General features: G+C 39.0%; 1 protein-coding gene across 1 annotated transcript; it reads left to right on the top strand.

The window, feature by feature from the left end:
- Positions 1-660: 660 nt before the first annotated feature.
- GOLM1 (golgi membrane protein 1) lies at positions 661-26,284 on the top strand. The gene is made up of 10 exons (XM_081941765.1): positions 661-1,082; positions 12,831-12,976; positions 14,602-14,781; positions 15,550-15,604; positions 16,615-16,717; positions 17,588-17,720; positions 21,188-21,356; positions 23,656-23,964; positions 24,813-24,938; positions 25,172-26,284. Exons 2-10 carry the CDS (start codon positions 12,848-12,850, stop codon positions 25,243-25,245), a joined length of 1,278 nt encoding a protein of 425 aa, XP_081797891.1. The 5' UTR covers positions 661-1,082; positions 12,831-12,847; the 3' UTR covers positions 25,246-26,284.

The following is a 26,284-nucleotide window of genomic DNA, read 5'->3' on the forward strand; positions in this document are numbered from 1 at the left end:
GAATTTGTCTTTAGTGCATATACTCTCAGGGTACATAAAGAAAAATAAAACAGAATACATTCATCAAGAATCATAAGATAACAACACTTAGTGACAGTCATAAGTTACTAATAAGCAATCAAATTATACCAGGAAACAAATAAAACTACAAAATTTAAAGATACAAACAACATGGTTAGAATCATAAGTAGAAAGAGATAGGTACTAGGAAGGAAGAGAAGAATAGTAAGAGTCTTAGTAGATAATTTGACAGTCTTGTGGGGATTAGTTGTTTAGCAGAGTGATGGCATTGGAGGGAAAATGTTGTTCTGGTATGCAGTGCCCTATAGTGTCATTTTGAGGGTAGACGTTGAGATAGTTTATGTCCAGGATGTGAGGGTTGGGGACCTCTGGGAATTGAAATCCACGCGCACCTTAAAAGTTCACGCGCTTGACAAACACTGCTCTGGGCGGTAGAATCATGTTGCAAGAAAGAGGCTATTGAGGCCCGGTGGAAGCAGGCAGCAAAATTTATCTTGGGGAGGTATCCTTTCCTTCTCCCACCCACCCCCTTAATCTCTAGGGAGCACAAAGCAAAAGGAGACAGGTGTTGAGGGGTCTCGTTCTTCCTTCGCTATTCACACAAGCACACACACAAAAGCAGCAGCAGCGAGCAGATGGGCCGAGCCTTCCCGCCCAGGAGCTTCTGCCCGCTTTCCTCCTTGGCGAGGCGAAAGAAGGGAGCTCCTGTCTGGGCTACCTGGGTGGCAGCAGCGGCGGCAGCTCCCTCGCCTGCACTTCCTGCTCTGCCCGCAGTGCCTCCTGCAGCACCAGCGGGAGTTGAGGCTCCAGCGCCTCCAGCTCCTCTTTCTGGTGCCTGTGAGCTTGGCTCTCCCACAGCAGCCGCAGCCCCGGTCGCTTCTCCTCCTCAGCCAGTCACTCCCCACCGCCGCCGCTCCTCCTGAAGAGAGGGCGGGGAGGGTTTGAAAGGCGCCCGCCGGGAGGCTACTTCCTCCTCGCCTTCGCCCCGCGGAGAGGGAGGGGTGACCCTGCCAGCCTGCCTAAGAGCAAGGAGGGCCTCGGAGCGGCGGGGGGCCAGGAAGGTAAGCGCCCCTCATTGTATACCCGGTCCCCTTGTCTGTCTTTTTGGGTCCCCCCCCTTCCTTCCTAGTTTCTCGGATTTGCCCTCTGAGGACTCGCCGCCCATTCATCCCCGTTTATCCTCTCTCTCTGCCCCTTCGCCCTGCTTGGGGGTCAGTCCTTGTGGCCACTTGCTCCCGAGGGAATTCTGTTAATTCCCGTTTGGAGGAAGGAATCGAGGTTGGGCGAGACCTTGGAGGACAAAGTGCTGCGGAAGGGGGGGGGGGAGATCTCTCTTGTTGCAATTCTTCAATTAAGCACTCCCAGAGTACGGTTGTTATTATTTAGGGTCTCCCCATTTCAGCCTCTTGCTTTAATTAACCTATCTGCAGCTTTTCTCTCCAAGTCTGGCTTTGACCAAGGCAGGAGTATTTTTGCAATAATGAGTGACAGGGAAAGTATCTTTGGAGGTTTTTACTCCCAATATTCTGCTTTGAAATCTGTCCAAAGCAGGGAGGAGGTTGAAGTCGATACTGAGCAACATGATGGCTTAAGATCATTTGGCTCAGATATTGAATAAGTAGTAAGCAGAAACCTAACTTGAGGGTAGGTTTTGACTGGTTGGAAAAAAATGTATGGTAACTTGTGATGGTTGGGAAATTAAATGTGCTTGTGCTCTGCTGGGGTTAATACGGAAGGAGATCAATGCTGATGATAATGCTCTGGAAGTAATGTGGAAACTGTCTGGTCCGTCTTAATTTTGGTGAGCATTTGTTTAGGTTTGAAATATTTGCTACCCATTAATCCAGACCCATTTAAGGCCAAAGTATGGTAATTTGAGTTTGAATAGACTGGTGAAAGCAATTTGGCAAAAAAGATGATGTTATCTTAATTCAAAGATTTGCTTTGCTGATATGCATTGATTTTGTCTTGTTTTTGAGTGTCATGAAATTTATTATATGTCTTTGGGTTAATGAAGATATTAAAATATTGTAGATTGCTAGTTGTTAAAAATGAGTGCTTCGTCAAATAGATTTGTGATACATTTGATTTACACTCCCTGGAATCACATTTCCACTGTGAGCGCAATATTCAATTTGGGGGTATCTGTTCTACACAAAAGTTGAACTTTTATCAACTGAATCATATAATGCTTTACCAATGGGAAAATTCAACTGTATTAATTTGCTTTATTTTAAAAAAACTTGCAAATTTTTAACAATTTGGCAAATGAATTAATATAATTAATTAGGATCTGTGTTTATACTTAACAAACTAAAAATCTGAAGGCAAAAACTTAAGAATAAATCTGGGAGAAAAACATGATCAAAAGAGATTGACTGCACATATGTAATTGGAGTACAAATATTTTAAATATCTATTTCAATATTTCTATTTGGGTTTGAGCATTACCGTAAAAGTTGGTAAAATGTACCAATTTGTATGCAGACCCAAACATTATTTAGAAGAATTACAATGTATATAAATCATTGTAGTGAAATGTAATGCAGTTTATGGATTATTTTCTTGATTAATTCTTGATGAGCACTGAAATCTAAAAGGAACTGATAACACAAAGCTTTCTAATATGATTCATCAAGTTCTATTGCAAATCACTCTCCCAGACTTTCAAAAGAATCAGACTTGCTATAAGAATTTTATATAGTATGGATGACATTCACTTGATCTTAAATATAGATATTTAAAGCTAGTTTCTCTGTTAGCAGAACACATAACATTCCCAGTCTTCTTGAACACATAATATATCCAGTATACATTTGTTCCTCTTGGACAAAATCCACTACTGTCGGTGAGGCATGGCATTAGTGACATGAACAGTCTGATGAGCTCAACTCCTCTTGTTGGAGAGAAAAAAAGTTTGGTCCCTTAAAAAAAAAAGGGAAGGGGAGAAATCTATGAAAAAAAGACTGAAAAAAGGTTGGATTTTTAATATAACCCCCCAAAGCTTCTGTTGAACAGCTGGAATCAACAATATCTGTCACACTGTTCTACCCTTTTTACGTAGAGCAGTGATTCTCAACCTTCCCAATGCCACAACCCTTTAATACAGTTTCTCATGTTGTGGTGATCCCCAAAAGAGGGATAGAATCAAGATCACGTGAAGTGTTAATACCACTTTATAATACCTTGGTAAGGCCACACTTGGAATACTGCATTCAGTTTTGGTCGCCACGATGTAGAAAAGACGTGGAGACTCTAGAAAGAGTGCAGAGAAGAGCAACAAAGATGATTAGGGGACTGGAGACTAAAGCATATGAAGAACGGTTGCAGGAACTGGGTATGTTTAGCTTAAGAGAAAGAAGGACTAGGGGAGACATGATAGCAGTGTTGCAATATCTCAGGGGTTGCCACAAAGAAGAGGGAGTCAAATTATTCTCCAGGGCACCTGTGGACAGAACAAGAAGCAATGGGTGGAAACTAATCAAGGAGAGAAGCAACTTAGAACTGAGGAGAAATTTCCTGACAGTTAGAACAATTAATCAGTGGAACAGCTTGCCTCCAGAAGTTGTGAATGCCCCAACACTGGAAGTCTTTAAGAAGATGTTGGATAGCCATTTGTCTGAAACGGTATAGGTTTCCTGCCTAGGCAGGGGGTTGGACTAGAAGCCCTCCAAGGTCCCTTCCAACTCTACTATTGTATTGTATTAACCATCAAATTGGTGTGTCGGTTCCTAAGACCATTGAAAATATGTGTTTTCCAATGGTCTTAGCGACCCCTGTGAAAGGGGTCGCTAAGACCAAAGGGGTCCCGACCCACAGGTTGAGAACCGCTGACGTAGAGGATCTGAAGGTGTATGGAAAAACGCCATCTGAAATGCAGTCGTTGCTCAAAGCTGTCTGTATGTTTACAGCCAAGATATTTCCATGGAGTTTGGGCTGGATGAAAGGATCACCCTCACCATCAACAGAGGTAAAATTGTGAAAATTGAAGGAATGAAGATGCCATTTGAAAATCACTCAGGAGTCTGGATGAAGAAAACCACTACCAATACCTGACCATCCCTCAAGCTGAAAACATCTAGCACACTGAAGAAAAGGCTAGAAGTGAATACATCATGAAAATGAAGAAGGTCTTCAAATTCAGTGGACAAAATACTATCAAGGCATCTCTATCTGTGCACTTCTAGCAGGCAAAGAGGTAACATCAAGATCTGGCAATGGCTAAGAGAAGGAAAGTTGAAGAAAAAGACAGAGAGACTAATTCTGGAAGTGGAAGACCAAGTGTTCAGAACAAATGCATATAAAGCCAGAATTGAGAAGACAGTAACATACAGCAAATGCTATCTCTGCAAAGAAGTTGTAGAAACAGTGGATCACCTACTTACTGTAGCTGATGCAGAAAGATTCCACAGACTGATTACAAACAGCACCAGGACATAGTATGGTAGCATGAATGGTGTATTGGCCCATCTTCAAGAAATACCATTTTTCCTGTAAACAAGAACTGGTGGAAGCACAAAATAGACAAAGTAATAGAAAATAAAGCTAAAATGCTTTGGGACTTTAGAATTCTAACAGACAAGCATCTGCCACATTACACCCCAGGCTTAAAATTGTGGCTAAGAAAGTGGAAAAAAGTATCTTTAGAGTGGACACTGCAATACCTGTAGACAGCAGAATAGAAGAGAAAGAACCAGAGAAGATTACAAAACACAAAGATCTGCAAACAGAACTAGAATGATTGTGGCAAAAGAAGCCAAAGTTAGTGCCAATATTTGCAATAGCAGTTGTACTTAGACTTATATACCGCTTCACAGTGCTTTATAGTCCTCTCTAACTATGGTTTACAGAGTCAGCATATTGCCCCCAACAATCTGGATCCTCATTTTACCCACCTTGGAAGGATGGAAGGCTGAGCAACCTTGAGCCTGATGAGATTCGAACTGCCAAATTGCAGGCACCTGGCAGTCAGCAGAAGCAGCCTGCAGTACTGCATTCTAAACACTGCACCACCTTAGCTCTTAATAGGTATCTTGAGCGTAACATCTGGAGCACCACTGGCATTGACAAAATCACGATCAATCAATTGGAAAAGGCAGCTTTACTTGGAACAGCTTAAATCCTGTGACAATGTAGGTTATCTTTATTTAATGACCATTCATTTGGCAACTATATGAAATTATGCTGCTGAATGAAGGGAAGTTACAAATTTTTTAGCGTCCCCGCAGTCACATGATAAAAACTTGGGTGGCCACACTTATAACTGCCCAAGGCTCTGCAATTCTCACTGCCTACCTTTCCTGGTATCAGCAGGGAAAACAGACCTTGGCTGCAATGCTGGGCCTTGGCTTAAAATAGAGGCCCAGGGCCTTCAGCAATCCCAGCCATTTCCACCACCCCAGGACTCGATGCCAACCCTAGCACCATTGTTGCTGCTCAGAAATAACACCGCGCACCATTCTTCAATGCACATGAGCCTGGCGATCTGCACAATTGCTCCCTTCACTCAGTGCTTTCAAGGATCTGTTGCCATGTGCTGCTCACCTTCTGGCATTTTCTCCTGCTTTTGAGAGACCCGTATAACTTATCTGACGCAGCTTCCTGTCACACCAGGCCTTCTTTCTTGAAATCATGAAAGCCTCCGGAAGCCTTTGAAGAGTTAGGCCATGTAGGCCTCTCAATAGGAGAAAAATGCCGAAGGTCTGGGTGAAACAAGCAATACATGATTTCCTACAGTTTACTTTGGAGAATTGTTTATAAAAGTTGGTGACAAATGCTGGCCTGTTGTAGATCCAATTAAGAAATTGGACTATAAAATCTTATGTTTCATCTTTTCCTGCTTTTCCTGCATTTGAGATTGATAGAAACAGAATTGTAAATGAAGCTCTTGAAATATCTATACTATATTGCCAAAAGTATTCGCTCACCTATCCACATAATCAGAATCAGTTGTGAGCAAATATTTTGGTAATATAGTGTATGTTAAGATGCATATGTTCTTGGTTATATCTCCAGTATGAAGGTTTTAAGAACAATCCATGACCCCTTGGGTCATTGTTTCAGAGATATTTCCTTACCAAATTCATCTATGCCTTCAACAGTGACAGAGCTTCTAATGTACTGGAAAATTTCTTAAGAGTCCAGGGAGATATTTGGAGATGTGAATATGTGATGCATCATTTCACTCAGTTAAAGGTTACAGACACAAGAGTTTTTGTACCATATACATAACTCTTCCTGTGATGAAAAAATGTGTGGACATGTTTGCGATAATACAAATCCTGACCTGTACTTACTCTCTGATTCAAATATATAAATCATTGACTTTGCATTGTCTTATCATAATTATCTATCTTTTGTGAAATGCTTTAATGTTAACCAAAGTGTTAATGTTTGGTCCTGCCAATTTTTAGATTTTTTAACTCTTACTCTTTACACTTGCCCTAATAATATTAATATTGTAAGTAATATCTTTATTAATACATTGGCAAAAAGAAAAAGACAAATATGGATTGTACATAGAGAATATTTTATTTACAGATGAATTGTATTACATAGTTATAATCATGTCAATAGAAGATAATAGCACAGGGTTGAACTTGATGCTCTATCAACTTGATTGCTTTCTTGGAGAGGCTTTATTATTAAACATCATCAGTACTAGTAGGGAGTAGGGTTTGCTCTCATTTTATATACTAATGGTTTGCCCTATCAGTATAGGTCAGAGAGGTTTTGATAGTTGCTTGATTAGGCTGTTGTTTACAGTTAGTTTGTTGGTCTGAGTTGGTAGTTTTTTGATAGCAATATTGTTTGCTTCTTGATTGTTGGTCTAGTGTTGATCATGGTGTTAATGTCTGTTCAACTGGGTGATTACTGGTGAGGAGGTGTTTTGGTCTTTTTTGTTTCTTTTTTGGCTTTTGTATTATCTCTTTTTAATGGTATATAAATGCTGCATATCTCTATGTATCTATCGATGGCTGATTTGTCCAAGTGCCAGGCTTCTAGGAATTCTATTGGGTTTTTTGGACTTGATTTGGTCTAGGATGCTCACAGTTTCTCAATTGACACTATGATTAAATCTGTCCATGCATGTTAAAAAGAGTTTTCATCATGTCTTTTGATTGCTAGTTGGTGTTCATGGATTCACTCTGTTAGTCGTCTTCCTGTTTATCTTACATAATGACTGTTTTAGTTTTTACATTGTATGTTATAGATCAGGGCTGTCAAACTCATGGGATAGATGCATCATATGCTGGCCACGCCCATGCCCAGTTTAGTGAAGGGTAAAAAAGCCACGTGACACCGCCTTGATAACGCTAGTTTGATACCCCTGTTATAGATGATTCCAGGTTTTCTTCTGTGGCTGCTGGATTTTTTGATTTACTTAGGATATTTTGGAAGGCTTTAGTCAGTATGTGTGCTATGGTGATGCCATGTCATTGTAATAGTCTGTTGGTGGTTTCTGAGATTTTTTTTATGTACTGCATAGCAATCAGTGGTGGGTTCCTACTGGTTTGGACTGGTTTGGCTAAATTGGTAGTGGTTTGGCGGCCTGGTCACTGAAACCTGCAGTGATCCAGGCCTGCCATGCCTCTGAACTGGTTCTCTGCCTACAGTGCCGCCATCTTGTTTTTTGTTTCTGCGCATGCGCAGAACAATTTTTATTGCACTGCGCATGTGTGTGAGTGATCCAGCAGTAGTGGCTGCCTGAACCCACCCCTGATAGCAATATTATTCTTTTCACAGTTTGTGTTCATTGTGTTATATCGGGTTGAGTGGCGAGGCACTTTTTGATAAAGCTGTGTGGCTATCCATTTTGTTGGAAGATCTTATATAGATGATCTATTTCCTTTTTTACTGATTTTCAGGGTTTCTGCAGTGTTTCTATGCTCATCTAAATAGTGTTCTGACACAGCTTCTCTTGTGAGAGGCTGGTTGTTACTTTGGTAGTGGAGCAGTTGATTGGTGTGGGTAGTTTTATGAAGACTCGTATTTCTAATTTGCCATCACTTATTCTGCTGATGGGGATATCAAGGAAGGATAGTGTGTTGTTCTTTTCTTCTTACCTCGTGAATTTTATTCCTTTGAAGATGTTGATGGTTTCGTGTGTGTTCTCTACTTAGTTCTTTTTTTATTATGACAAAGATGTCATCTATGTCCAGGATCCATACTTTGGGTTGTATGCATGGGAATGCTAATATAGATTTCAGGCGTTGCATTGATAAGGATAAAGAGGCGTACTGTGTTGTCAGGAAATAGCAACACAGTTTGGTTCACTCCCAATTTACAATATGATATTGTTGTTCTTGACAAAATCTCTTTTCTTTGGAAAAGAAAGAATGGAGATTCATGAGTGGAAGATAATTACGTTTCAAACATTGCATCTCATCTTGGAATAAACTCCTGATATCCATCCTGAGCACAAACTCCTGCAAATCACAGTGTAACTAAGCATCTTGCCTCCTTGACAGAAAGGCTACAAAACACACGTTCCTTTCTCACAAGAAAGATCTTAATCAACTTCAAAGGAATAATCTAATCCCATTGAAGAAAGTGCCAATTAATTAGAAGACAAAAAAAGCAATGGATGGAAACTAATCAAGGAGAGAAGCAACCTATTAAGGAGAAATTTCCTGACAGTTAGAACAATTAATCAGTGGAACAGCTTGCCTCCAGAAGTTGTGATTGCTCCAACACTGGAAGTTTACAAGAAGAAATTGGACAACCATTTGTCTGAAATGGTATAGGGCTTCCTGCCTGAACAGCGGTTTGACTAGAAGACCTCCCAAGGTCCCTTCCAAGTCTATTATTCTGTTAATTTTTAAATAAATCATGCAAAGAATCTCATCCATTTCAGGATGGTTTTTCTATTTTAAAGATCAACAGTTTTTCAAGCATCTCTCCAACTATGGTATTCCTTTCTTGCATGACATTTGCAAGAAATGGACCTTAATATGAATTTGGATATTTATCGCATCAACTGATGCAAAGCATTTCAAAGCAAGGGATGCAGGGATGGGCTGCTCAGGAGTTTGCAGGGGTTTGCAGGGGTTCGGGAGAACCTCTAGCTAAGATTCTGTGCAGTTCAGAGAACCCCAAATCCCACTCCTGGCTGGTCCTGCCCAGCTCACCTCGCCCCTCCCACGAGTTGCCACGTGGCCCATTTTAGATGCAGGTAAGTGTAGAGCGGGCGCGGAGACCTGGGGAGGGCGGAAAATGGGCCTACCGGAAATTCAGAAAGGCCAGAAATGGCCCTGCTTCTGGCCTCCAGAGGGCCTCCGTAGCCTGGAGAGGCCTTTTTCGTCCTCCTGGAGGCTCAAGGAAAGCATCCGGAACCGGGGAGGGCAAAAATACCACCCCCCCCGCGCTGCGGTGCAGGAGGCTGACTAGGCCACGCCCACCATGGTCACGCCCACCCAGCAACCAGGCAGAGAACCCCTTTCTAAAATTTTTGAAGCTCACCCCTGAAGGCATGTGGGAACCTTAAAGATAGAATAGCATTTCTGACCATAAAATTATTATCCTTTCCACTCTTTGAATATTTGGAAGTAACTGCTACTAAACTGCTTTTCTTGCTATGCTTCAAAGAGATGGAAATTATGTTTAATATTAATATTTCTGCTCTTGGCTTAGAATGCAGGTACAGATCAGAGCCCTCTGCAAATGAATCAGTTAACCTTGTGTCTTCTTCACTGAAGCCCATCCAGGACCCTCAACTGTATTAGTTTCAGGAGAATCTAAATGCTAGGATGGAGTTTAACAACAAGGCTCTTTTTGAAAAGCTTAGCATAGCTCTGAGGAAGAAATTAATTAGAGACCCCTTTATTACTAAGCGCTGCAAAGAATCTGAAGCAACTTGGCTGGTATCTGCATCAAATAATTTGCTCTGCTTTGGACTTGTGCATATTAAATAACTTGCTTGCTAGGAACTGTCTGTCTTGAATGTATTTTTGGAGGAATGGTAGAAAGCTCACAGTTGACTATTAGCTGACTTCTGGTAATATGACTTACCACGACCATTTCCCAAGTCATTCAGTAAAACATTAGCCAGACCAATTGAATTGAAATATCCCCAAATGAAGAACTATTGTACTGGAGTATGTGTCCAGAGGAATGATAAGAGTTGAATTATCCTGAGTACCACTTAGGACCGTGATGGTGAACCTATGGCACTCATGCCAGAGGTGGGAAGCAGAGCCCTCTCTGTGGGCACGTGCACCGTCACCAACTGCTCTTCTGGTTTCTGGCGCATACATGCGCACTGGCCAGCTGGTCTTTGCAAGTGCCAGAGCACTGGAAAACCACCTGAAAGCAGCCCAAAAAACAGCCAAAACCTAGGCCATTTTCTGGGCTGTTTTCCAGGCCTTTGTTGGGGGCCAGAAACAGCCCAGAAAACAGTCCCCAAAGGCTTGAATCTGGCCCAAAAATGGCCTGAAAACGGCCTGAAAACAGCCTTTAAAATGGCCAAAAATCAGGCATTCACATGCTGGCCAGCTGGTCTTCAGTTTTCCAGCACTCCGGCATGCACACTTGCACATGCGTTCTGGTTTGGGCACTTGGTGCCGAAAAGGTTCGCCATTATTGCCTTGGGATATTGGAACAGCTGATGACACTGATGAAATCTGATCTGGGTGCATAGAAAAAACATAAATAAGTTAATATAAGCCCTACATTGATTATGTTGTTTGAACACAAATGCTTGAAAATCAAAAGGTAAGGAGCTATGGTGGAGCAGTGGTTAGAATGCAATATTGCAGGCTAATTCTGCTGACTGCCAGGGGTTTGATCCTTACCAGCTCAAGGTTGACTCAGCCTTCCATCCCTTCGAGGTCAGTAAAATGAGGACCCAGATTGTTGGGGACAACATGCTGACTCTGTAAACCATGGTTAGAGATGGCTTTAATTCGCTGTGAAGTGGTATATAAATCTTATTGCTATTGCTATTCAAGGTCTTAGATTATAAACAGCAGATTATAATAGCACACCAGGTAGCTCTGCTTAATGTCAAACAATCACATGAATCTTCTAGTGGAAGAATGTCAAAATCACTTTAAAACTTGGCAGATGTTAATTCAATGTGTCAGTAATTGCCAAGTCTCACTTTTTTGACATTTGTAACGTACCCTAAGGCCAGGTCAGATAAATACCTGTATTGGGGTAAGAGAATGTTATAGAACTATATTATATGCAGATCCAGAGTATATGCTACAAAGCCTTACGATGCAACTAATGAAGTTTGACGCATGGTTCCCAGTTTTGTTATTGGCAAGAGTAAATCCCATAATATCAAATCCTGTACAGAGCACATGAGGGAATTGATGCCATGAAGAATACTATCAAATTGGTAGAAATGAAATTTTTGAAAAATATTCTTGCTGCCCCAAGATGTGTAGCCAACGCTGTTCTGTGAATTGTGGTTGGAATGCCTGTGATCAGTTATTAGCTACATGTTCAGTTATTCCCCATCAGCCTATTTGTCTTGTATTATCAGAGTACTATTCTCCGAGTTGGAAGAATGCTGTAGCGCTCAGACTGGGACCTTTTAGTTGGTTCCTTCTTAGCCTGGGTTATTAAAAGGCCAGACATGTACTCACTCAAAGGATATGGAGCACCAACTGGAGGATAATAGGATGTCCTGTAACAGCAAAGTCAGGATTTTAAAAGAACTTTGAGAGCCAACCAAATATTTCCCATCTCCCACATTCCCTAGGTCGTGAAAGGACTTGTGTATAGTCCTTGAGGTTGAGAAAAACTGCCAAAGAAGCTAACAGTAAGCCCAACCAAATAATCTCCTAGGCTAGCTCCACCAACACTAACAGGGCAAACCCCTAGAACAATGATGGCCAACCTTTTAGACACCAAGTGCCCAAACTGTGCGCACTCCCAAACTGAAAAATGCATGTGAACGCGTGGATATGAAAGAATAGATACATGCGTGGACATGCACGAATGCACATACGGACATGTATGCATGTTCAACAGAGACCCAAAGACCAGCTGGCTGGTGGGAAGCGGGGCATCCCAACACCGGGAGTGCGGCAAGAGGTAAGATCTTTTTCTTTTGTGAGCTTCTGTTTCGTCGTTTGCAGGGAAACAGAAGCTCACGAAAGAAATGCCATCTGACCTGGGGCGACAGTGCATGTGCTAGCAGAGAGGGCTCTGAGTGCCACCTCTGGCACGCATGCCATAGGTTCACCATCACGGCCCTAGAATATAAACTGAGAACAAACAACACTCCTTGGTAGCACTGATGATGTTACCTAGTTTGAGTAGTGAAATGTCTGCAAGAAAACAAGCAAGCCCAGAGAGTAGGACTTTGTTTGCCCACAACATACTGCATAATCACCAGCTCTTCTTCTGGGCAGATATTCCAAAATCCTCCAATCCAAATGAATTTGTGATTTGGAGACATTGAAATCTTTCTCCCTGTACTGCTGCATTTCAGTTTATACAAGAGCAAACAGAATTCTTTTATTTCATCTTTTCTGTGATGGTATTTTGGATAAACAGATATCTATTACAGAAAGCTCCACTTTCTGACTCTAATATTTGGATCACAATATTATGATTAAATTCTATGTTGCTGCAGTTAAAATGTTTCATAAAGCATTGAATTCTGATTATTATGCTTTTATATATTTCTGTGATAGAGATATATAGATATTTATGTACATATATGCCTTTTTAAACTCATCAAGCCTTAAGCTACTTCTGAGCAGATACTGTTACTGACAAGTTTTTTTTATTGCTTGGAAATGTTCATTAATCAGCAAAGGTAAATATAGATATTTTTCTTTTTAAACCAACAGAAATCTGTAACTTTAAGATGGTCGGGCTAGGAAACACTCGTCGTGGAATAAAATCACCACCTCTTCTATTAGCAGCACTTGTGGCTTGTATAATTGTTCTGGGATTTAATTACTGGATAGCAAGTTCCCGTAGTGTTGATTTGCAGGTATTGCTCTTTTGTTGGTTTTTCACAATGAGTGAATCAGTGTATATTTTATTTTAAAATGTTGGTTTCCATCTCAAGATTACAATGCACTTTAGAATAATTCTATCTGACAAACATTTGGAACTTAGCAGATAAGCAAATAAGGAAGAAGAAATGTACCTAGTAAAAGATTGCATCCTGTTCAACTAGGAAATAATGTAATTTTGTACCAGGGATTAGCAACGTGGTGCTCTTGAGCCTTGTGGTATACAAAGATGTCAGTAGACAGCATTCACTAATGCTCCACCATTTTTTCCAAATCTCATGAGATAGTCAAATTTTAAAATATCTCTGTGTTGACAATGTTTCATGAGACTCACTATTTATGGTTCATTTTTCAAATACCTTGGCAGTTATAACATTGCACAATGCTGGCTGCTGGCTGGAAAAAAAATACGATTGGGCATGACTTTAGACTAATTTTAGATGATTGAAAAGACCATTTTCAATTTTCACTGCCTCTACATTATATGTGATGTGTATATGCAAACAGGCCAGCGGCTTTCTTATTTTAACTCGGTATGTGGAATTAATTCTAAGCTTATTGGTTCTACTATCTCATGGTTTTGGCTACCCAAATCCATGTCCCATTTTGCCTCTTAAGAGTACACAGACCCACCTGTGTTCAATGGCAGTGTCTCTCTGGAGCTCTTTATCCCCCTGAAGCAACATTATATCAGTATCTTTTTCACAGATGATGCAGTAGATCACATTTCATAGTAACGGAGGGAGTCTCCCATTCTGTATTCCCAACGCTAACTATAAACATTCAGGCAGATATAAATAGCATTTGAACTGCAGAAAAAAAGTCATTGCATTGTGGCTGCAGTATATGATCCATGTACGTAGTGCACTTTTAGTAGTATGGTAAATATATAACTGTATTCAAATACAGTTGTGCAATTATTCTTAGCTGTAAGAGGTGTGTATACGTACATAGAAAATTAGCCCTCTCACCATGAAAAAGGTTATTAATCACTCTTTTCAAATAAGAGGAAATAGAGGCCAACTGAATTTTTTTCTCCTATAAATATCTTCACTTCAGATTGAAGATGAAAGTTGGGAAAATATTGCAGAGCTGGTTTTACAGCTTTTAAGACACACCTTTACTAGATTGGATAATTGTAGAAAATGCAGCAAGTCTATTAATGCAACAACAAAAAGAGACTTCTCCAGATTGGCTCCTTACCTTCTCTCCATTGATTTCTGCTAGTAACAGGAAATTCTGTCCTCTGAGCCAAGTAATGCATTTCCTCACAATTACTTATCTGAGGATCCAAAACTACAAGGAATATTTTTCTCACCATCCTTCTCTGTCCACATTTTCAAATTTTGTGATTCCCATTCAGCTAGTGAATTAAAGAATTCATAAGCATTTCATAGTAATCTCTCTATGTGTGCATATAGAAATATATCCAATTTTGGATTTGTTTTGAAGATACAGAAAGGAAAAACAAATTCTAATTATCTGTGTATAATGGAGAGACTTAATCTGGTCAGCAACTGTGATAAAGGTATATACTGTGTATGTATGTATATATATATATATATGGAGATTTTTTTTTACTCAAATCTTTTCTTCTTAGAATCGTTTAATGGAACTAGAAGGCAGAATGCGCAGGGCAGCTGCAGAAAGAGGTGCTGTAGAAATGAAAAAGAATGAATTCCAGGGAGAACTAAAGAAACAGAGGGAACAGATTGATAAAATCCAGTCTATGCATGATTTCCAAATAGAAAATATCAACAAAATACACAGAGGTGAAAAGGTAGAAGTTTTATGCTTCTCACTTTTGGGGACTTTATATTAATGTTCTATTAATATTATCTGTTCTTTCATAAAGGAAAAGGCTTTGTTGATAAAAATTAATGTATAGTTTCTAGGGATAACTCCCGCAAAAGTTATGAAAATAGTGTGGGAATTCAGGATTCTAACATGAAAAGCCTGTTAAATTTGTTTAGCTCTAATAATGTTGAACTTGTGTCACATCTTATTTGTGATATAATCTTCGGAGCTGGCAACTGTAAATGAATAATGTGGAGAATGTGTAGCTGAATAATGTAATTAGAAATAAAATTGATTCAGGATCTTTTACAGTGTGAGAGAAAAAATATTGGTGGCATTAATTGTAATTAGTTGTTATTTGAGGTGCATTGAGAATCAAACGATGAGCAAATACACTTTTGATTTTCTTCAAAATGAAGAAAAGGTTTTGGTAATATTCCAATACAGACTTCTGAAGTACATACCCAGACTATAATCTCTGTTCTTTTAAATCAATTTCAGTTGCAAAAAGAAACAAGTGCCACTTCCCAAGGATTAGTTAACATTTATGTAATAAAGGAGAATTAGAAAGTAAATGTTGAAGGCTTGAGAGGAAATCTAGACTTAGTTTCAGGCAGAGGAGACTATTTCAAATAGTTCTATTACATTAACTATGTGACTTGTCACACTGACTCATGTACTCTAAATATGATTTAAGGCTGGATCCAATTGATAGTTTTCAACCATGAAACTTCCCCCTTTTTTATTGTAGGAAATATTATTAAATAACATCACAATAAATGATCAACTGATCCAGAATCTTCAAGGTAAATTTCAGTAAAGTATCATCATTGCAACTTTTGTTCTGTATTTACTGATACATTCTTTTTTCCATTCCAAAACAGTAAAAAAAGGACAACCAGAGAATATAGGTTCAGATAAGTCTCATATATAATTGGCTGAAAAAAGGAACTTGAAATACAATGCTTGAAGAAAATGTTTCAAGGCCACACTCTTGAATGATCATCTTTTTCTTTGTTTGTTCCTTAAAATGAAAAGAATTTGTGATATATTGTGATATATGGTTCCAAATAGATAGCAGCAGGGGATACAAGGAAGCAAGTAATGTCTCGTGCATTGTGACCGCATGCAAATAACATGATTATATAACATAATGCAGTTCATGCAAATTGAATAATTCATGTCATTTACATGTGTCTTGTCACCATGGCTTCCTGCGAAAAGCATGTGGAATAGTGTACAGGTAAACAGTTGTGTCCAGAAAAATAAAATATCAACTTACTAAACAATACTGATACAAGGATTTAAGTCATACATTATTACAATATTAGAAGCTTAAATCATGAACAAAAACTGGAATTAGAAATATTGAGTCTTTACTGGCTTTCAGGATAGAAGCAGATATTATTATTTATTTAAAGGTTTCTCCAGAAGTGTGAGTAATGCTTGGGATTATTCATATTTTTTAAAATGCATATGAAGGATATTATTCCAATATCCATTTTTCTTATGTAAAAAGAAAAAAAAAGAAAGATGGAAGGAAGAAGGGAGGGAGATAAAAACTAATTGAGGAGAAAGTTAGAAGATAATCATGCAATTGTACTTTTAAGACTGCAGTCTGAAACATATGGAAATAAAGTCGACCTTTCTTTTAGATAAATAGGATTATTCAGCATAGGTCTGGCAGACTGAACAGAATTGGTTTTATTTAGTCTAATTATTATGGACCAGTCTCTTATTAATGAAAAAAAAAATCTTTGCTCTTTCATACTTTGTCTTTTTCCCCTTTTATTAACAATAAAAAAAATTGCTGCAGAGAATTTGAAAAAATTGCAGAGGAAATGTGAAAAGCTTCAATTAGATGTCAACAGATTTCAGAACAATCAGACTAACCTCCAGAGGAAACTTTCATTTGACATGTAAGTTTGCCTTAGTTGTTTTTTTTATGCAAAATGAGTACAAATCAAAATTTGGTTAAACCTGAACATGAATGATATTCCTATTACTGAAATTGGTAGATTAGATTTTTAAATCCTATACATATCTGGAAGCAAGTCCTACTGAAGTCAGTGGAGTTTCAGAAGGAAGCTATACTTGCACTATGGATCACTACATCTAAAAGTGTTACTTAACTGATTGATGAATTCTGGCATTTGAAATAAAAGACTTTACGTAGCTATGTATCAAACAAGCAAGAGATATACGTGATTTGCAGTTAAAATGAAAGTTATATTTGGTTGATCTCATACCATTAGAAAGGTGAGTGCAAAAGAAGGAAGGGAAAAGTCAAAGGCAGACTGGAAAAAATTCCTCTTCTCATGGAAACTAGGCTTCATGTAGTTCCTCAGATATCTAAATTAGCCGAAAGGGGCCTCAGTAAATCTTTGGTTTCTGATCTTTCCAAGGCTTCAATAATAGAAAATTTGTTGTCAGGACAATCAACAGATCAACACATGTAGAGTTCAAGGTGTCTATTATATTCTGCCTATTATACATGAATCAAGGCTGCACCAGGATTCAAGGCTAATTCCACATTTGAGGCCACCTCCCTGCCTGACTGGGTGTTTCCCAACATTAACAAGAAGCCTTTAAACTGCAGTAAATGATTGGCAGACTATGTTCAGATTATTTCTTTATGATATTTAACTTCCTTTGAGGAATTCAAGGCAGGGTAGTAATTTGAACCGAGTCTCCCCATGTCTTATCAAAAAGTAACCATAACAACATGTTGGTTAGTGGATTATAAATTATGAAGATTGTTTGCTTTATATTCTCTTCTTTGCTTCAAGGTCTAAGTGTCTAAGAGAGATGGGGGAACTGAAGGAACAATGTGAAGAAAAGCTAAAAGTGTCACCAGAAGATAGCAAGATACTACAAGAAAAGAAAAAAGAACTAACTACAAATATATCAGAAAAAAACCAAGTAAGATTGTAATGCTTTTTGTAGATGATTTATGGTTTTATACAATGATTATTTATTCAGAACAATATAGTGGGGTCAAACCCAATAAACCCCAATCTCCCTGGCAAGCCTCTGATGTGCTCTAGGTTATAATTGCCATCTTTGTACTTGGATGGAGTCATACTGCCACATACAGAGCTGGTGTGTAATCTTCGGGTGCTCTTAGACTCATGACTCCTGCTCAAGGAAAAGGTGGCAGTTGTGGCCAGGAGGGTTTTTGTACAATTGTAGGTTGTAGGTCAGTTTCAGGACAAGGTGTGTTATGGATCCCATCTCTTAAGGAGGCCCATCTTGTGGGGCCAAGAACAAGGGCTTCTTTGTAGTGTCTCTCTTCTTGAGAAACACTATCTCTGCTGAAATAAGATTGACCCCCACCTTGACACTCTTTTGAAAGATCCTGAAAATATGGTTTTGCCAGGGGCCTGGGGACCCTCATCAGTTTTATTGCTGGAGGGAGGGGGTTCATTGGGTTTTGTATTGGGGTTTTATTTCGGTAAGCTATCCAGAATGTGAGTGAGTTGGGCTAATCATGTAAACTTTCTAAATAAATAAATGAAAGGCCATACTGCTTAGATCTGCCTATATACTACACCATCCTGGGTTTGGGGGAAGATGTATATGAAGGCCAACATCAGGCAAAGAAATGGGCAGTTGTGACTTCACATTGTTGTCAACAGATTGTAATACATACCCCCAATGAAGTGGTTGTAGGTTTTGCATTCTTTGACAAAAAATAGAACTATGTCAGATTCAACCAAACCTAAGGTCCCATCAGAGTAAGTAGCCAAATAAAGTGTCTTTCCCATAAACAGTATGGTGAGTTGTAACTTACTGGATCAGTCATTGTACAGGTCAACAAGGTGAGGTACTAGATATTGAAGTTCCTGGACATCTGGTAACAAGTGGCTATAGGACTCGAGATTTTTGGCTGGGCAACAAGAACCAGCAATTGCAGGACTATTGGAAGAAAAGTTGCTTACTCATCACAGATTTAAAAAACTGAAAGCAAAGAATGATTTGAATTACAAATCAGGTCTAATTAGAAAAGGATATCTGAAAAGAGAGCATCAATTGTAGAAAGAACATCCAAAATCAGAAACAACACAAGCTAGCAAATCAATATTGATTTATAATGCAAAATAAAATATGTACAAAAGTAGAAGTAAAAGAACTGCAAAGGTCTATCCAGAGGGAAGAAATTGAAGCCTTGCCAGAAGTTCAGACAGCAGAGGTGAAACCAGGGAGAGTCTGGAGTAAGAAAACTATGAATACCTGGGTATTCTTCAAGCTGACAACACCAAGCACACCGAAGTCAAGAAGATTAGAAAAAATACAGCATGAGAATGAAGATGATCTTAAATTCAGGGGCAGAAGTACTATCAAGGCAATTAATATCTGGGCAATTCCTGTCCTTAGAAAAACAATTGGAATAGTGGACTGGACTCAAGCAGAACTAAAAACACTGAATCAAAGACTAAAAGACCAATGACAATGAATCATACCCTTCAGTTAAAATAAAACAATCGAGTACAAATTTAAAATTACATAGAAGCAGACATTCTGGGAAGAAAGGGACATTCACAAAAAAGATTGACTTAGATGCAGAAATGGGCCTGGACCAGAACATGAGGAAAGAGGCAAATTTTGAATGCTCTTTTAAGGATGGTAGATTGAGATTATACACATCTAAGGGGAATGCTATTCCAAAAAGCAGATGCCCTAAGAGTGAAGGTATTCCAGCTGTGTTAGATATTATTGGACAATTGGAGATAGATATTCCCATATATCTAGGCTCTATGAGATAGCTTTCTAGATAACAACCAGCACCTGGAGTTGCACCCAGAAACCAATGCAGCTTGTAACTTGAGGTGTACCCGCTGTGTTCTGGATATGCTTGTCAGGGGAAGATTTCACCCTGAACTAATGAGGCTTTTCCAAACAGGCATATCTTCAAGAAGTGAAAAAATAAATAAAACCCAAAAACATGTTCTAATTAAAAACAAGCTTTAATACAAAAATAACAAAATAGAAAATAAACAAATCTATCTAATTGTTACATTTTGGCAAGAGCAAAATGTTGTCCGCCTTCTTGAAGACGAACAAAGATCAAAAGGGAAGAAGTCTCTGGAATGTGTGATGTATTAGAAAGCATGTGCAGTAAATCATTGTCAGATAAGAAACGCTTCTCTACAGTATAACTTATAATAGAAGCTCAAGTAGACAAACAAAATAACGTAGTGACAATGCTGCACTAAAATATCGGTATAATTGTCCTTAGGGAAAAATTATTGAAAACATTAGGGGTTTCTATATGCGCTAGAACTGAGGTGGTGCAGTGGTTAGAGTGCAGACTGCAGGCTTCTTCAGCTGACTGCTAGCTGAATCTCACCGGCTCAAGGTTGACTCAGCCTTCCATCCTTCTGAGGTGGGTAAAATGAGGACCCAGATTATTGGGGGGAAAATGCTGACTCTCTAAACTGTTTAGAGAGGGCTGTAAAGCACTGTGAAGCAGTATATAAGTCTAAGTGCTATGGCTATTGCTATGCACACTTCCAACGCTTACGTACTTTCCAACGTTTGAAATTTCCTTAGTTTTTAACATATTGATTACCCTTTTCTTATGATTATGGGTACCCAAGAATTCTGCCTATGTACAATTTGGATTTACAGTTTTGTGATGAGGTATGCTCTTAAACATATTCTGAATATACACACAAGTAGGTAAACTGAACTATGTATTAACCCAGCACTATAGTCTGCTAAATAATTCTACATCCGCTTTCCCAACCTTCTATCCTACAGGTGTATTAAACTATACCTCCCAGGAAGGCTAATCGGGAAAAAATATATATAGTTCAGTGGTGAAATGTAAATTTTTTTGCCACCAGTTCTGTGGGTGTGGCTTGGTGGTGGGGTCATGTGACTGGGTGGCCGTGGCCAACTTTTTTTTAATTTTTAAAGCATATTTTACTACCTATCTGCTTTAAGAAGTGGGGGGGGGGGAGGTTCAGCTGTGCCATGCGATCGTGGGAACTTTTTCCCCACTTTTTAAAGCATAGTTTTTTACTACCGGTTCAGGAAAATAGATAGTAAAAAATGCTTTAAAAAGTGAAAAAAGTTTCCCATGATCACACAGCACAGATGATTGTCATGGAACCTTCCCCCCCCCCCACTTTTTAAAGCATTTTTTTCCTGCTAGTTCAGGCGAATAGGCAGGAAAAAAAATGCTTTAAAAAGCGGGGGGGGGGGGGAGCTTCCGACGATTGCGTGGCTCACAACATGAACATCCCTATCAGTTCATGCGCACTGGTAGCATTTCACCCCTGATATAGTTCAGAAATTCTGTAGGATAAAATTTGGGGACAGACTATGCAATGCTTTTCAGTACAAAACAAAACAAATAGAACAAATGCTGTATTTTTTTTAAGGCCAATATACAGCTGCAGAATTTTGGAGAGACAGAGATTGATCATCATGATCTGACAAACGAGGAAAAAGACCTTCGAGAAAAATATATGCCTAATGAGTCTGTGAAATTAGATTCAAGACCAATATCTGTATTACGCAAAGAAGAATTGAATCATCATAGAGAAAAAGGTAAAAATATACCAATTAACAATAATATCATTTTGTTTTTGTCATTAAGATTTCATATGGAATGTGGAGTTGAAGTATGTGTCAAGAGGCTTGTATTAAGTCCTATAATCTATTTTGCTTCAATAATGGCGAATCATTATCAAATCATAACTGCTTAAAACTGAATAGTTAATAAATTTTGTTTTACTGTCATGAAATGAATGTGAATATGAATGCCATATCCAGGACACTTTGAAACGTTTTCACTCTGTAGAATTTACTTCTGGAATATGCCAAACAGCTCCCAGAAGAATATGAGCTGGAGAATATTATAGAGATCTCTTATTTCACTTGGTTGCTGAATTTTGCACACCGCTCATATGTGTATATATGCACTACTAGAGATCATGTTTCAAAGAAGGGTGAATGCAAGAGGACCATTTCCCTTTCAATTCACATTCTAAGTAGTTCAGGAAAAAGCCTTCATCAACTTTTGGACAAATGACATGTTTCTTTTGATTACTTTCAAATATAAAACTTCTTCCAGATAAGATTCCCCAATAGAGTTCTATACCTTAATTTCCCCATGATTTGGGAGCGGGACAATTTTCAAGGTCAATCTTGAAATAATCAACGAAGTAGAAAACAATCAGAAGTGGTATTCAGCAGGTTCTGATCAGATCTGGAGAATTGGTAGCGGAAATTTTGAGTAGTTTGGAGAACCAGTAAATACCACCTCTGACTGGCCCCGCCCCTCTCTATTCTCTGCCTCCCGAGTCCCAGCTGATCTGAAGGAAATGGGGATTTTGCAGTAATCAGAGGTGGGTTGCCAATTTTTTACTAACGGTTCCTGTGCGCTTGTGCACGCACACGATGCTTATGCAGATGCACAGAAGCGTCCGGGTGGGTGGGCGGAGCCTCCCACCGCCGCTACTACCAGTTCGGCCGAACCAGGAGCAACCCACCTCTGGCAATAGCCTTCCCCTGGAGTGGGAGGGAATGGAGATTTTACAGTATCCCTCCCCTGGCGTGGGGTGGGAATGGAGATTTTACAATATTCTTCCCCTGCCACGCCCACCAAGCCATGACCATCAAACCATGCCACACCCACCAAGGCACACCCCCAGAACTGGTAGGAAAATTTTTTGGAATCCCACCACTGAAAACAATATCCTGATCAAGGAATTATTAAGGAGAAATTTCACCCTCACCAACACTGGCAGGGTGAAAGTAGTCCTTGACTTACCACTGATCACTCATCGACCGTTTGAAGTGACAAAGGACCTACCAAAAGGCACTTATGACTTACATCCACTGTAGCATCCTGAGGTTGTTTGCTGTTATGATCAAGTCAGAGACATTGCAGTGTGCCCTTTGCCTATTCCCCCCCCCCCCCAATTCCTGGTCTGCAAGATCGGTCCCCCAGGCACCGCACCTGCTTTGCCATTCCAATTCCTGGTCATGTTCCTCCTCCTCCCCCCTCACCAATTGCTCACCATTCAAAAATCTCCATAGCTCAGGAGATCTGGAAGTGAAGGATAGATTGCTCTGTTTCTAGGCCACATGGCACAATACCCCAATGGCCTCTTTTCTGAACAAAAAATAATGCTGGCGAACTTGCAATTTTCCTCCCTTCTTAGGTCTACAAGACTAACGCTGGTAGAGGTATGGATAGTGATATGCAGAAAAAAAATCTTGTGGTTTTTTTTCCACTAAAGCTACCTTTAGAGCAACCAAGCTAATGCTGGTCCCCCAGGGTCTCCCCCATCCGACGCCACCCCATGCTCCACTTAATGACATGTGTTTGGTTAACAGATGCATTGTGGAGAGCAGGGATGAAGTAATCATTCAATGAGGCAGTTCACTTAGGGCCCTCCCAAACACTGACTCTAATGAGCAGGCTCCACTATAGTTATAACCTGAGGACTATCTGTATATAAACAAGGAGCAAACCCCATAGTCACTAGCACTGATAGTGTTAGCTAGTCAGGCAATGAAATGCCTGCAAGCAAGCATTCAATCTCAGCGGACATCAAAGACTCTCCAGTTCAACCCTGAGCAACATATATGTATCTTTTATATTAGAACCTTATATAGAAACATGTAGTGATCTCCAATCTCCAACCTGCATATTGAACAATTTGCCTCATTAGCTTTTTTTTTTTAAGTTTAAAGCTTCCAAATTAACTTCCAAGAACTGGAAGAATTTTAGATTTTCTTGCTCTGAATACCTCAGTCTATGATTCAAACATAGGAAAACACATTCATATTAAAATTTGAATTAAGTCAGCTCTAAAAATGTTTCTTCTGTTTATGTAAGGAACCAGTGACGTTCCTACTGAAGAATCCAGGAAAGAGGAGGTTCTTCTCAATCAAGGCCACCTACAAATACCTTCTATTTCTAGCAGAGATAATAAAGCACTTCCTCCCAAACCGGAACCAGAGTCGAATCATCACGAGCAAATTAGAAATGTACTGGGAGAAGCTTCAGTAGAAAGCCAGGCTAGAAAATTCTCAGAACTCATAGGCCACCAAGATGTCAACGCAGCAAACGAAGTTGAAGAAATTGAACGAGAGGAACTCTTAAATGATGACTTGCAGCATGATGACCAGGAAACTAATAAAAATGGTTAGTATAAGATTGCTTTCCCTGTTTTGTATTTGGGTGGCAGTATTTGAGGAAGTGGAATAATTGATTTAAGGTTTATAGAATTGTTATGTTGTTATAGGTGGCACTGATTGTAAATTGTGTAATTTGTTTTGTTACATGGTCCAAAGAAAACCAGAGTTCATGGTTTCATTCTGCTTGATCAAATTGTTGTATGTTTGATTCTGGCTTACAAGGTTAAGCTAAAGGTTCCCCTAGCACATATGTGCTAGTCGTTCCCGACTCTAGGGGTCGGTGCTCATCTCCATTTCTAAGCCCAAGAGCCAGTGCTGTCTGAAGACGTCTCCATGGTCCTGTGGACAGCATGACTAAACACCAAAGGTGCATGGAGTGCTGTTACCTTCCCATCAAAGTGGTCCCTATTTTTCTACTTGCATTTTTATGTGCTTTCAAACTGTAGGTTGGCAGAAGCTGGGACAAGTAACGGGAGCTCACTCTGTTACATGGCACTAGTATTAGAAACGCTGAACTGCTGACCTTTCTGATTGACAAGCTCAGCGTCTTATAGCCACTGAGCCACCCATCCTATAGGTTTCATTCTGCTTGATCAAACTGTTGTATGTTTGATTAAGTGTGAAGTAAATCCATTTATTATAAGAATTTGGCAAGCCATAGCTAAGCACAATATGGAAATATGGAAACATGATTTATGATTTCATGATGCATATGATTAATTACATTATTAATGCATTTTTTCTCTTAATATCTATTGTGCAGTAAAATTCATCTTTGCAATAAAAGCAGAAGACATCTTTTCAATTTGCATGAAGTTTGCATGCATGAAGTTATTGTTTGACTTGTTTTCACAGGTGAACTTGAAATCAAAAGAGTGGGCCAGGATAATAAAGGGGCCGATTACAACTTAGATACAAATGAGGCAGAATCCGAAACAGATAAGCAGGCTGCTCTCATTGGCCAGCAAGATAGCTTCAATGGTAATTTTTTGTAATTTCCATGTTCAAATTATAATATATACAAAGTTTGCATTATAATTTGTTTCACTTTTAATTAATGAACTTGCAAATCGTGTCTGGAAGAAAGGCTTCACAAATTGAAATTTTCCACAATGGGGAATGTGAATGATGATTCCCAAGTAAGAGTAATATGAGTAAAATAAAAATAATGACTTAATTACTCCAATTTAATTATTTTTTCTCCTTTTTTTTAGTTCAAAATCTTGACGATCCCAAAATGGAAAATCGCTTATTTAAGCTCAAGGAAACTCAACAGCAGAAATTGTGAACAGCAGTTTTAGTCTTCGACACTTACAAAACTATTTAGGCAAGTCCGCTCAAAACCTTTACAAAAATCAGGAGATTTAAACCTATTCTGATTCCTCTCCCATCAGGAAGATGATCTGCAAACTTAATAGGCCGGTTTTACATCTAGGAACTAGAGTATTCCAGTGTTGCAGGGTGGAAATTAGCCCCTGAAAATATATGAAATCAACCTGTTACTCAGCTACCAGGTATAGTTTCATTTTTGAATCATAACAGTACCTACTACCTTAGATTCAAATTGTCTTGCTCTAAAAACAGAGAATATCGCACAGACTGCGATTTAAGAGATACTGTTCGTCCTGCTTCTGTTCAGATCTCTTCCAACATCATTATTCTACGTTTATAAACCAAACTTAGAAAGTTAGTTTTTATACTTCTTTTCTACGGGAGCTTCCTTCAGAAAGAAAATACCCTAAGGAACTTATTAAACTCCTTTAAGTGCTTTGCTTTGAGGGGCCTGTCTAGTACAGCGGGATAGGATATCAAGTAAATATGCATAAAAGTGAGTTACATATCTACATCTTTTTTATTCAAACACTTTTCTTTTTTGAATTGTAGGCATGATTTAAGTATTAACCAAATGCCGGGGATTTCCTGCATTTATGTAAAACAGGCCTTATACATTTCGGAATTCTAATATAGAATAGCCAGCTATGTACCTTAATTTGTACATGAAAAAAATGAACCCCAAATGTTTTGCTGCTTCATACCATATCTTATTTTGGTGTAAATAAAAGAACTGCAATATCATTTAGGGCATGATGCCAATTTGCTGTCAACATTGATTATAGCACTTTAGCCCTGTTGAAGAGAATTAGAATAGAGTAAGTGCAATACGATTATTTTGTACGACAAAGAGAAGATTTACAGATTATTATAGTATTTTGTTAAATACAAATACTGGGTTTATTTTGATTAAGTTCTTGATTATAAAATAAGTGGGTTCTCAAGAGTCTTATAATTTGGTTGTAAGGTTACTATCAATAAAATACTCTACTCAT

The sequence above is a fragment of the Natrix helvetica genome, assembly GCF_964273705.1.
Source record: "Natrix helvetica genome assembly, chromosome: 2".
In the NCBI taxonomy this organism is placed as follows: Eukaryota; Metazoa; Chordata; class Lepidosauria; order Squamata; family Natricidae; genus Natrix; species Natrix helvetica.